The 12053-nt window shown below is 51.0% G+C and overlaps 1 protein-coding gene across 4 annotated transcripts in view; it reads left to right on the forward strand.

The window, feature by feature from the left end:
• Positions 1–470: 470 nt before the first annotated feature.
• LOC119696420 overlaps positions 471–12053 on the forward strand; it is a 29567-nt gene continuing 17984 nt past the window's right edge. Inside the window, exons 1-4 of one of the 4 annotated variants that reach the window (XM_038126151.1) lie at positions 474–564; positions 5090–5144; positions 5836–5862; positions 6503–6556. In XM_038126151.1, coding sequence (XP_037982079.1) covers positions 5111–5144; positions 5836–5862; positions 6503–6556 — 115 coding nt within the window. In that variant the 5' untranslated portion in view covers positions 474–564; positions 5090–5110. Of the gene's footprint in view, positions 565–5089; positions 5145–5794; positions 5863–6502; positions 6557–12053 lie in introns of all 4 variants that reach the window. The other 3 variants (XM_038126149.1, XM_038126152.1, XM_038126150.1) reach the window with 3 other exon arrangements.

The following is a 12053-nucleotide window of genomic DNA, read 5'->3' on the forward strand; positions in this document are numbered from 1 at the left end:
TGCTTTTTTGAGATTCCAAGCAACCTATTTTTTTTCCCCGAGCCAAAAACCCCCCAAAATCATTGTTTTGGAGCCCCAAAGCCGCCAAAACTGCTCTTTCTCGCTTCCAAAGCTCCTGAAATCACCGTTATGGCCCCGAAGCTGCTGAAATAGATTAGATTTCTAAGCCATGGAGTTCCCAAAATCAGTGTTCCAGAGCCCTGACGCCCCTAACTCAATGAGCCCTGTGTCCTGTTTGCCATCAGCCGGGGGGGCTCACTCCCAGCGCTCCCGGCGCCCTCCCGGGGCATTCCCGGCGCCCCCGGGAGGCTCCAGGAGCAGGGAGGGGCCGCTGGCTGCGCCCATTTCCCACCCCCAGCCAAGGAGCCGCCCCCCGATCGGAGCATTTTCACTTTCCGTTTCCAGGCTGAAAATGGATTTCCGAGAAATCGGTGCAAAACCGAGAAAGGAGCTGCGGGGGGAGGGAGGAGCCGCGGGGGCGGGCAGGGTGGGAAATACCCGGGATGAGGAGCCCCCGGTGCTCACAGCCCAGCGCGGAGCTGCTTCTTGCCAGCCGTGTCCCAGGTAAGCGCCAGCCCCGTGCTCCCGTGTTTCCCCGGCGTTTGCTCCTTCTGCTCCCCAAATTGATGTTTCTCAGCCCAAAAGCTCCCGAAACGCTGCTTTGGAGCTCTAAAAGCTCCCTAAATGGGAACTACACAGCCCCAAATCGGCTTAAATTGTTTTTTGGGAGCCCAAAAGCTCTCTGAATCGTTCTTGCTGATCTGAAAATATCCCCAGATCACTATCCCTGATTCCCAAAGCTCCCGACATGATTTTTTCTTAGCCTTGAACTCCCCAAATCAGGGTTTTGTAGGCCTGCATGTCCCTAAATTGCTGTTTCTCAACCCCAATGCTGCCTGAAGTTTGGGCTTGTTCAGAGCCCAAAATCTCTCTGAATCCGTGTTTGGGACCCCAAAGCGCCCTAAATCACTGAGTCCCAAAGCTCCCAACCGTGCAGTTTCTCAGCCCAAATGCTCCTGAATGGGAGATTCTGAACCCCTGAGAACCCAAAATTGCTTGTTTTGATCTCAGAAGCTGCCTACATCATTTTTTTCGGAGCCAAACTCGTCCCTAGATGGTTTGGAAGGCTGTGCCGGAGTGCTGGTGGAATGCAGTGGAAGGAGAGGCTCTGCCAGAGGAGTGTCAGGGAGGATGAGGATGGGAGGGGTGAAGAGCAGCTGTGATACCTGGAGATCCTCAACAGGATGGGCAAGGGCTAAGCTGACTTGTGTGAGTGAGCAGTGGAGGGGTCAGGAAGGGGGGCCGCTGTCTTGTCAGCTCAGAAACTCCCTGATCACCAGGGAGAGTTGGCAGAGAGCTCTGGGGGCAGCCTGGGGGGGTCTCCAGGCCGGTGAGCAGGTTCCCATGGGAATGGCAACTGCCCTGGCATTGTGGGCAGGCAAAGCAAAGGGCTCCAGCAGCGCGGGGGATGTGGGAGCGATGGCTCAGCAGAGCTGCCTGGTGGGTGAACAGGGGGATGCTCACGGGGACCTGGTCCTGCCCCACAAGGAAGGGCTGGTCAGGGATGTGCTCATCAGTGCCCGCCGGGGCTGTCCCAGCCAGGAGATCGTGGGGTCCAGGCACCAAGGGCAGGGACTGAGGCAGCAGCAGAGCACAGAGCTGGGGCTCCAGAGGAGAAGACTTTGATGGGCTGAAACAGGTGGTGGCAGAGGCAGCAGCTCTGGGGGGTTCCCACCCCCACGGGCTCCTCCCTCCCCCCAGCCCCTCCTTTCTCGGTTTGACACTGCTTGCCCGTAAATGCCTCTCAGAAAATCTGATAGGGAGCAGGAATGTCTCTCCAAGAGCCAGGAGTAGAGCTCTCATCTCCTGAGGCTCTCGGCTGAACTGACCGAGCTCCAGGGTGAAAAGGCAGCACATGGCAGGTGGAGCACAGGAGCCAGCAGCAAAGCAAGGCAACAGCACCGGGGCTGTGTGAGCAGGGGCACAGCCAGGGGAAGGGCTGAACCCCTGCCCAGCACATGGACACCACACCTGCCCAGCTGCAGCGGGGCTGTGGCACTCGGGAACCACTGCCCTGGAGGTCGCTGAGGTGCAATCCTCCAGCTGCCCTTCCAGGGCCGGTGGGATTTCCTTAAGCACATCAGTGTCTGCAACAACAAAACCAGCAACAGAAGCGTGACCCTGCCCAAACAGAACTGTCTGCAGCAGAGCAATCTGCACAGTCTGCAGCCGCCCCTCTGGGCAAGGCCCGTGGAATCGCTGTTGGCAATGGACAGCAGTGACAGCCCCTCCTCACAAGGCTTCCCGGGCAGTGACCGTCCCTGGGCTGGGCACTGCTGAGGCCCCTCAAGTGCCGTGTCCAGTTCTGCCAGAGGGGGCTGAGTGGGAAAAGCTCCCTGGACCATCCTGGGGCCTTCACGGGGCTTTGCTGAGGTTTGAAGGAGCCCTGCTGCCCTCCAGGGCCCCCAGGGCTTTCAGTGTCTTTGCCTCATCAAGGCCCAGCTGTGCTGCAGAGAGTGAGGGACCAGTCAAGAAGGGTTGGAGGGAGACCACAAAGTTAATATTTCATAGAATTCCCGTTCAAAGTCCATTGTCCCTTCCCCCCCACTGTCTACAGACACTAATCCAGCTCCTAAATCATTCCTACAAGGAGAAAAAATTATCAATTCAGGCCTTATTTATTTAATAGGTTTTTTGTCTGATAGCAAAAAATGTTGCCGTGACTCTTGCTGCACATTAAAAGGGAGAAAAGTCAAAAGCAAGTAGCATATTGATTAGGCACATGCTGGATGCCATGAACATATTATGGAAAATTGTTTGTTTCTTTGTCCTGGCTGATCCGAAAAATGTTTAGTCGGAATATATAATGAATAATTATTTCATGGAGTGAGTAGAACTTCATAATATAAAATTAAATAGCTCACCTTGGTACCCCAGACAAAGAATAAAGAAATTTCACCACCACTCATACAATCCACCTGGATTTCACTCAAATACTGGTATTATTGTTGTATTACATTCAATGCATAATTCAAGAAGTCTAATTTGTAATTTGTAATCAGTTATCAGTGGCAGAGGCACATCCAGGGCAGCTCCATGTGCACATCATCTATTCACTGCTACTGTTTGAGAAGCCATCCCGCTATTGCTCTGCTTGCAGGAGAAAACACCTCAAACCCGGAGTGGTTTATGCCATTTGTATGCTTTCCCTCCTTTCAGACCAGAGCAAAAGAGCAAAAATGAGGAGACAGAGCAGGGCTCAGTCCTGGCAAAGCACCCCTGGCATTTCCTGTCTGATGCCTTCAGTCAGACCCCTGGGACAGCCGTGGGCCCTGGGGCTGTGACTTCTCTTGGGTTCCTGCTGGCACTTCTCTACTTCTAATCCTCAGTGGAGCTCCTTTCCTCACCCGGGTCTATCCTCCCCTTGAACACCAGGAAAGCTTTCTTGACATGCAGCAGCTTTTGGCAAGGGCTTCCTTAATTCAGTCCAGGTCCTCCTCCTTCTCTGGAACATGGCCCTGGGCAAAGAGAACAGAAAGTCACAAGGAGCAGACAGCCCAGGGAAAGGGAGTGCAAGAAGGAGAGGAAGAGCAGAGCTCGGCAGTGAGCTGTGCCCTGAGCAGACCTTTCCTCACTCCTGAGCAGTCCCTGTTTGTGCCTTCACCTCGTCCCTGCTGCTCTGATGGATGTGCTCAGAAGGGACAGGCGGCTTTGCTGGAAGGGTCAGCAGGGCCCTGCTTTCTGCAGCCAGCTGTGCAGAAGAGGATATTTAGGAAACTTCCCAGTCTGAGCCTTCCCGAGGCTCTCTGGCCATCACCCTCCAGCCAGCAGAGGTGTTCAGTGCTGGGACCAGAGCCCCTCCGCAGCAGTGGCTGCAGTGCCCCAGTGGGCCCTGCTGGACTCCCCACACCCAGCCCCTGTGTCCTCCCTGGTTCCAGCCCAGGGTTCCCAGAGCAGTCTCAGCTGTCTGATTCCATAAAGCCATTTATTCCCAGTGCAGTAACACAGGAACAGGCTGAGCTGTTACCCCAGCAAGGGAGCCGCTCAGTTTTATCCCCTCACAATCTGCATGCCCAAGGCTCAAGTCTGGCTCTTCCTCCCAGGCCCTCAGATCTGCTGGGTCTCTCGGTGTCCCTTCCCCAGCTGTGCCACCACTCTTGGTGGTGTTTTCACTCTTTGTTGTGCTTTGTTGGCAGCTCTTGTCTCCGGCTCCCCCCTGGAGCTCAGCTTGCATCTGGCACTGCAGCTTCCCCAGCCACCTGCACCAGGGGTGTTCACAACCAGGAGAGGGGAGAGTGGCAGTGGGGTGGTTTCAGTTTTGTCTTTGTTACTTGGCTTGCTGCTCTGTTGGGAATTGCTGAGAAAGCAAAGCAATGGTCCCCAAGTCGAGTCTGGTTTGTCCATGATGGCAACTGGAGAGGATGTCCCAGGCTTTATGTGAGCTCTTCAGTTGTATTTTTTCCTTCTGTCCAGTTGGGGAGGGGGAGTGAGAGAAGTTTGGTGGGCATCTGGCAGCCAGCCAAGGTCACTTGTCCTTTCTCCATAGATTTCTTCATAGTTGGTCAGGATGCCCTCCAGGATTTGAGTCTGAAGGAATGGAAAATGGTCCCTTTCCTTTGTGGAAAATGGTGGCTGGGGTTGAACACCAGGTTTTGCACTCTGCAAAAGGTCCTAATATTGACCAAGGAAGATGGTGTATGTGAGAATTCTCAGAGCTCCAGGGCAGACAAGATGGGTTAGGGATCAGCTGGGAGTACAGCAGAGCATCTTATCAACTGTGATAGCTTCTCCAGTGCTGTGCCCACCACAGAGATTTTGACCCTCTTTTCTCTTGCATTGCAGAGTGATTATTGAAAAAAGGATACAGGTAACAAGAAACGAGGACATGGCTAAATTTTTTGCTGAGAGTTGTATTACTTGTGTAGACAGTGATGGAAGGAAAAACCAGTAAATTAAAAAACCCTGAGGAGATCAGAGGTTTGAGTAGTATAAAGGACATATGTGTCCCCAAAAAGATCTGAAATGAGCTTTTTATATCCTTAGGGAAAAACCATAGTGAAGCTTCCTCTTTTTCACTTTTTCTTTTCAGACAAAGAAGTGGCTGGAAGAAATGAGCTTGTCGAAGTACACTCAACGATTCTCAGGTAGGTCCATAAGTGAGAGTGGACTCATGGATCCCATTGCTGTTGTCTGTGGCCATCCTTGGGAACCCTTGGGATGGGATGGGATGTGTTATCCCTGAGAGAAGTGAGGCCAGTGGAGGTCTCTGCCCTGAGCACGTTGCCTGCAGAACCCCTTCCAGAGCACAGCAGAAGGCCTGGCCTTTGGGGTGGGAGCAGTTTGGTCAGAGGGGTGACCTTCTTTGACCAGGGACATGTCCTACTCTAGCAGGGGTGTTGCTGAGCAGGGCTTTGAGGGTCAGGCTGAAATGAATGTGTCAAGGGACAGTGAAGGGGCCTGGGAGGTCCCTCTCCACTCCCGGAGTGTGCGGCAGAAGAGTCTCACCCTCTGCTGGGTGGCTGTGCTCTGGTGGGACTGGGGCATCTGTGTGGTGCCTGAGTTGTGTGGCAGCTGAGGCAGCTCCTGGCCCAGGAGAGCCTCAGTGGGCCCGAGGGTCAGGAACCCCCCAGCACTGCTGTGGGGCTGCTGGTCCACAGGAGCTCATGGCTCCTGGGCCAGCTGTGGGATGTGTTCTGGCCCAGAACTTGCTCAGTGCAGTCCAGGAGTTCCCTGGGGAAAGGTCGTTGCTAAATGTCCTGGTTTTCTTTCTGATTTTATTTTCATATGTACCCTGACGTGTGGTGTTTCGGGATGCTGGCTACCTGGCTGAGAAAGGCATATCAAAGCTAATCAGTGAAATGAGTAAGTGTGCTGGATCCCATTGCTCTTGCCTGTGGCCATCCTTGGGAACCCTTGGGATGGGATGGGATGTGTTATCCCTGAGAGAAGTGAGGCCATTGGAAATCTCTCCCCTAAGCACATTACCTGCAGAACCCCTTCCAGAGCATAGCAGAAGACCTGGCCTTTGGGGTGGGAGCAGTTTGGTCAGAGGGGTGACTTCCTTTGACCAGAGACACATCCTACTCTAGCGGGGATATTGCTGAGCAGGGCTTTGAGGGTCAGGCTGAAATGAATGTGCCAAGGGACAGTGAACGGGCCTGGGAGGTTCCCCTCCACTCCCGGAGTGTGCGGCAGAAGAGTCTCACCCTCTGGTGAGTGGCTGTGCTCTGGTGGGACTGGGGCACCTGTGTGGTGCCTGAGTGCTGTGGCAGCTGAGGCAGCTCCTGGCCCAGGAGAGCCTCAGGGGGCCTGAGAGTCAGGAACCCCCCAGCACTGCTGTGGGGCTGCTGGTCCACAGGAGCTCATGGCTCCAGGGCCAGCTGTGGGATGTGTTCTGGCCCAGAACTTGCTCAGTGCAGTCCAGGAGTTCCCTGGGGAAAGGTCGTTGCTAAATGTCCTGGTTTTCTTTCTGATTTTTTTTTCATATGTACCTGATGTCCAGAAACGGCATGGAATACAGCTAAGGAATTGATAAAAGATATATTTGACACAATCAGTAAGTGTTCTGGATCCCATTGCTCTTGTCTGTGGGAATCCTTGGGATGGGATGGGATGGGATGGGATGGGATGGGATGGGATGGGATGGGATGGGATGGGATGGGTTGGGATGTGTTATCCCTGAGAGAAGTGAAGCCAGTGGAGGTCTCTCCCCTGAGCATGTTGCCTGCAGAACCCCTTCCTGAGCACAGGAGAAGGCCTGGCCTTTGGGGTGGGATCAGTTTGGTCAGAGGGGTGACCTTTGACCAGGGACATGTCCTACTCTAGCGGGGGTGTAGTGGCGCGGGTTTGGATCGTGATTGCTGCTATCTATATCTGTTCCCGATAAGCATCTCCTGTGGAAAGGCCACTTTGGTCAGCATTCAGGAAAAGCAGTGAAGTCCACACACCGCACTCACCACCACTAGCTCGGCAAAGAGAGGCAGAAGGACCTTTTTGAATGGTTCAGCAAGGTTTTCTGTGGCACTCCGAAGGGAAACCAGGGGCAAAAAGACCTGGCCATGTGCTGTGCACAGTCTTATCTATGGGAGGGCACGGGGGTGGTACAAAGGGCAGGGCAAAGGGCAGTGGCCTTAAGGGAAGACGGGGCCAGCCACCAGTGGTACCACAGCCTATGAGGAAACAGGGAAAGGAGAAACCAGGGGAAGTTGGGACATAAGGGGAAGTGGGATGGATCAGTGTTAAGCAAGAGTCCATGGGGAAGTCCTTTCTGTCCTTCCTTTCCCAGGTGGGGAAAACTCTATGGTAAGTGTCTCCAAGGCAATGCTCTGGGGATTTCCCTGCGGGGGAAGGATTCAGAGGATTCCACAACTCCCCTGTTTTTTCTTACAGTGAAGACTTCCCCAATGGACTTCTGCAGACACTTAAATAAACAGGGAAACACGTGTAATACGATAAAAACAATGATTACAATCTAAAAATTCCTTTAACAAAAGATGAAACCCATCTCGTCAATGCCCATTGTCAGAAAAGTTCATTGATCCAATCTGGGTTCTTTTCCACCTTTAAGTCCTTTATTTGTTCCCTCAGCTTCTCGATGCTTGCATGGATAGATTTTGAGTATGAAGAAAGGTTGAGGCAGCACATCCCTTCAAAATCTTGGCAGCCATGTCCATGGGCAAGCAGTAAAAAGTCTGTTGCTGCTTGGTTTTGCATTGTTACATGCCTGGTAGTCTCAGTGTCACTAAGCAGGTCACTGACTGCAGTGGAGGCAGCATTTGCCTGCTTACTGAGCCAACCCTCTAGGTGAGAAAGCTCACCCAGAGCCTTAGCTGTGGCCCCCCAAGGTAAAAAAAAAGTGAGACCATGGCTCTCTTTTCTTTGTTCCAATTGTAAACTTGGCTTATGCAATTTTCATCAAATTCAGTATATGATCTCTTTTGGTGTGCCAATTTCCCTTTTTGTTTCCAATTTTGGAGTAAAGTTATGTTTGAGGTGAAGGTAGTAAGCTGGCCAAGGCTGCAGGGACCCCCTTGAAGGTGTATGGGGATCCTGGTCCATACTCAGTCTCCACAGATAAGGAACACTCCCCGGGGCAGCACTTTGGGGTGGAGTGAGGATAAAGAAAGTGTGGGACTGGTGTAGTTGCACCAATTTGGAGGGGTATAATTTTTATGAAATGGGGTTGCATCTTTCCTGTGGGTAGACTTAATAAGTTTAAGGCAGGTCAAGTGTTGGTCGGGAGGTTGATACTGAAATTGGACACAGTAATGAGCTTTAGAGGACCCCAACAGCTCTAATTCTTGGGGTTCCTCTGGTGCTCGAGGTAGGGTCTTGGTCCACCTGTCCCAAGTGTCTACCGGGTTGGGTTTCTTATCTGTATATGGGTAATTCATTTGCTGCTAAAGGAACCCCTACCAGGCACATCAGCAGCGGCTTGTCCACGCTACCCATGGACAGGCATAGATTGTCTTGCTGTAAAGTCTTGGCTGGTGTGACCCAGATGTTCTGATTGGGCTGAGGGACAATCCACGCACCAGCTGATGGAAAGGCGAGGAGCATCCAAAATCCCATCTGGAATAGTTGGGGATTCCCTGTTGCTGGAAACATGGCAGGATGCTTGGGGGTGATGAGTTGATCTGTGAGTTTGAAAAAATGGATTTTTAGACTTATATAATTTTAACAGTCCCTCAGATCTTCTCTTCTTATCCCCTCAGTTTTTACTGAGTAGAAAAGGGGTGGGAAAACAAGAGGGGGTAATAGTGCAACAAACTCAAGAGAGGTAGCAGTAAAACCAGCTAAAGAGGGGTAACAGTGCAAAACAAAGAGCAAATAAAATGCAACAGAGAGTCTTATGATCTTCTGGAGCAGTGGAGAGTCATCTCTGTGACAAACATCTGCGTTTGCAGTCTTTCTCCTTCTTCTCCTCCATGCCTCCCGAGCTTGATTTCTATGCTGTCTCTGGGGTTCCGGGGAAGTGTCTCTGGGAGCTGCACTTGGCGATTCGATGAACAGCATGACATTCTTGCCGGGAATCCACCTTGGACCAGATTCTGTGGACGTGCAAGCATAGCCTCTGCCCCAAGTTACTAATGGGAATGGGCCCATTACTCGCTTGGATTCGGGGTCTTTGATCAGCACAGGGGGTTTTCTCTGTGAGCTGAGCTCAAGGCACTTTGAGAAGTGCCTGACATTGGGGGGGTTTGGCTCCATGAATGAATTATTAAGAAAACCGATGACATAAAGAGCCTTACATAATCTTTCTACATTCAGTAGTATTTCAACTCCCCTGCGCTGCTGATCAAGGACTCCCTTGAGTGTACAGTGAGCCGTCTCTACAACAGATTGCCCCATTGGGGAATGGGATATGCCAGTGGTGTGTTTCACCCCCCATTGATCTAAGAATTACTGGAAATTTTTGGAGGGGTAAGCAGGACGATTATCTGTTTTGATGGCTTACAGAATGCCTAGGATGGAAGACACTAGAAGAAAATGTTTGATAACGTCTTTGGCCTTTTCTCCTGTGTGGGCAGATGCAAATATAGCCCTGAAGAAGGCGTCTATGGACGTGTGAATGTATTCCTGTCTCCCAAAGGGTGCATAGTGTGTAATATCTGTTTGCCACAATTGTAAACTTTCGAGGCCTTGGGGGTTAACTCCAGCCCCCATGGAAGGCAAATGAAACTCCTGGCAACTGGGGCAGGAGCCCACAATTGCTCTCGCCTGTTCCCTTGTGGTTTTAAACATACAGACAAGGGCTGGTGCATTTTGGTGAAAAAATGAATGGCTCAATTTAGCCTGATTAAAAATGTGTGGTAGGGTGGTCTGCACTGCCATGGCTAAGATATCTGCTCTCCATTTGCCTTCTGTAACCAGTCCTGGGAGATCAGTGTGTGACCTCCCATGCCTAATGTGATATGGTTGCTCTCGGTGGGAGAGGAGGTATGTTAACTTTGAAAGCAAGCTGTACAAATCTGGATTTGGCACTTCCTTTAACAAGGACTGTTCTGCTCTTTCAGCTATTCCAGCAACATAAGCCGAATCAGTAACCAGATTCAAGGGTTGTTTGAACTTCTCAAAGGCTCTGAGAATGGCTGCTAATTCTGCAGTTTGTGGGGATCCCTGAACAATTGGAACACCAGACTCCCACTCTTGAGTGTCAGGATTTTTCCAAGTCAGTTATGACTTGTGGGATTTTCCAGAGCCATCAGTAAAAACAGTCCGTGCCTTTAAAGGAGTACAACTCTTTAATGATTTTGGAACCAAATTAAAACAATCATTAAATAGTTTATGTTTCTGTAGGTGGATAGAGATTTGACCTGGGTAGCTGTCAAGAGCAAACTGAAAGTGTTCATTGGTCCTAGAGCAAAGCTTCCAGTTCACCTGATGTCACTGGGAGGTAAATGTATTGAACTCTCACCCTGCTAGGGTTTTGAGGCGTGATCTGGCTTTTATAATGAGCTGAGCCATCAGCTCCTGGGGTGTAGTGATTGTCTTAATCTTATGTGGTTGGTGTGATCGGAACACCCACTCTATGATTAAAAGCTGATCCTTCAGAGTGGGGTCCCACTGGAAAATGAGCCCATGAATTTTGGGTGACTTACCCAAGATGACAAATTGGAAAGGTAGGGTAGGGTCAGCACAGTGGGCTTGTCTCGTGGACAATGCCTCTGATACCTTTTGGATCACTACCTGGGCTTCCAGTGTGATTGTTTGTGGTGAGTCGAGGTCATTGCAGCCTCTCAGGAGTTTGAAAAGGGGTGCAAGGTCCTTGGTTGTGATCCCCAGCAGTGAACAAACCCAGCTGATGCTCCCATATAGCTGATGAAACTCTCTCAGGATTCTCAGGTTGTCCTTGATGGTGAGCTGCTGAGGTACAATGGTTCTTCCGCTGATCCACAGCCCTAGGAAGGTCCATGGGCAGGTGTGTTGAATTGTCTCTGTAGCAACTTCAAATTCTGCTCCTTCAATGGCTTGGATAGTCTTTTTGAGAACAGTCTCCAAATAGTAGTCAGTCTCAGTGCATATTAAAATATCGTCCATAAAGTGAAAAATTATGGCATCAGGAAATTTTTCTCGAATGGGCGAGAGAATGCGACCTACAAACATTTGGCAGATAGCTGGTGAACTTTTCATTCTTTGGGGAAGAACTTCCCATTGATATCTTTTGAGAGGGGCTTGTCTGTTAATTGATGGGATGGAAAATGCAAATCTTTGGGGCATCTCTGGGATGGAAAGGGATGTTAAAAAAGCAATCTCTGATATCAATGACTGCCAGTTTCCAATCTCTCAGGAGCATTGAGGGTGAGGGTAGGCCGGGCTGCAGAGGGCCTATGTCTTCAGTGACCTCATTGACCTTCCTGAGGCCTTGCAGGAGCCTCCACTTGTCTTTGACTGGTTTATGGATGACAAAGACAGGGCTGTTCCAAGGGCTAATGGATGGTACTGCGTGGCCTTTGGAAAACTGCTCCTGCACGAGGGATTTGAGCACCTTTAACTTTACTTCTGAGAGGGGCCACTGATCAACCCACACTGGTTCATCAGTTTTCCATGTCAGCGGTGTGGTAGGGCGCTCCACAGTGGCCCCAGCTAGAAATCCTGTGATGGTCAGGGTGGGTTGCTCCCCATTGAGACAATAGGTCTCTGCCCCATAAGGTAAAAGGTGCCCTTACCACAGAAGGTCTTACTGTGGCTTCCTGACCCTCAGGTCCTTGAGTAAGAATTGTCTCTTTGCTCCGCATAGAGGTGGCAGCTCCTCCAGTCCCAGAGATGTCTGGATTGGCTGGCACCAGTTCCCAGTCCTGTGGCCACTCGGGAGTGGGCAATAATGGTCAGGTCCTCTCTGGTATCTGCTACACCTGTAAGATAAACTTTGTCCCCTTTGTTAAACAAGCCACACTCTATAAGAGGTCTTTCTTGGCCCACAGTCTGCCAAAAAAACTTTGGGGTTTTTTTGGCATCATGTCAGTCCATGTGGGTATGAGGAAACCCTGGGCGATGGGTGTGCCCTTAGATAAATACCAAGGTGGGTCTACACATGAGACAGTCACAATAAT

The sequence above is a fragment of the Motacilla alba genome, unplaced genomic scaffold, assembly GCF_015832195.1.
Source record: "Motacilla alba alba isolate MOTALB_02 unplaced genomic scaffold, Motacilla_alba_V1.0_pri HiC_scaffold_28, whole genome shotgun sequence".
NCBI classification, from domain to species: Eukaryota; Metazoa; Chordata; class Aves; order Passeriformes; family Motacillidae; genus Motacilla; species Motacilla alba.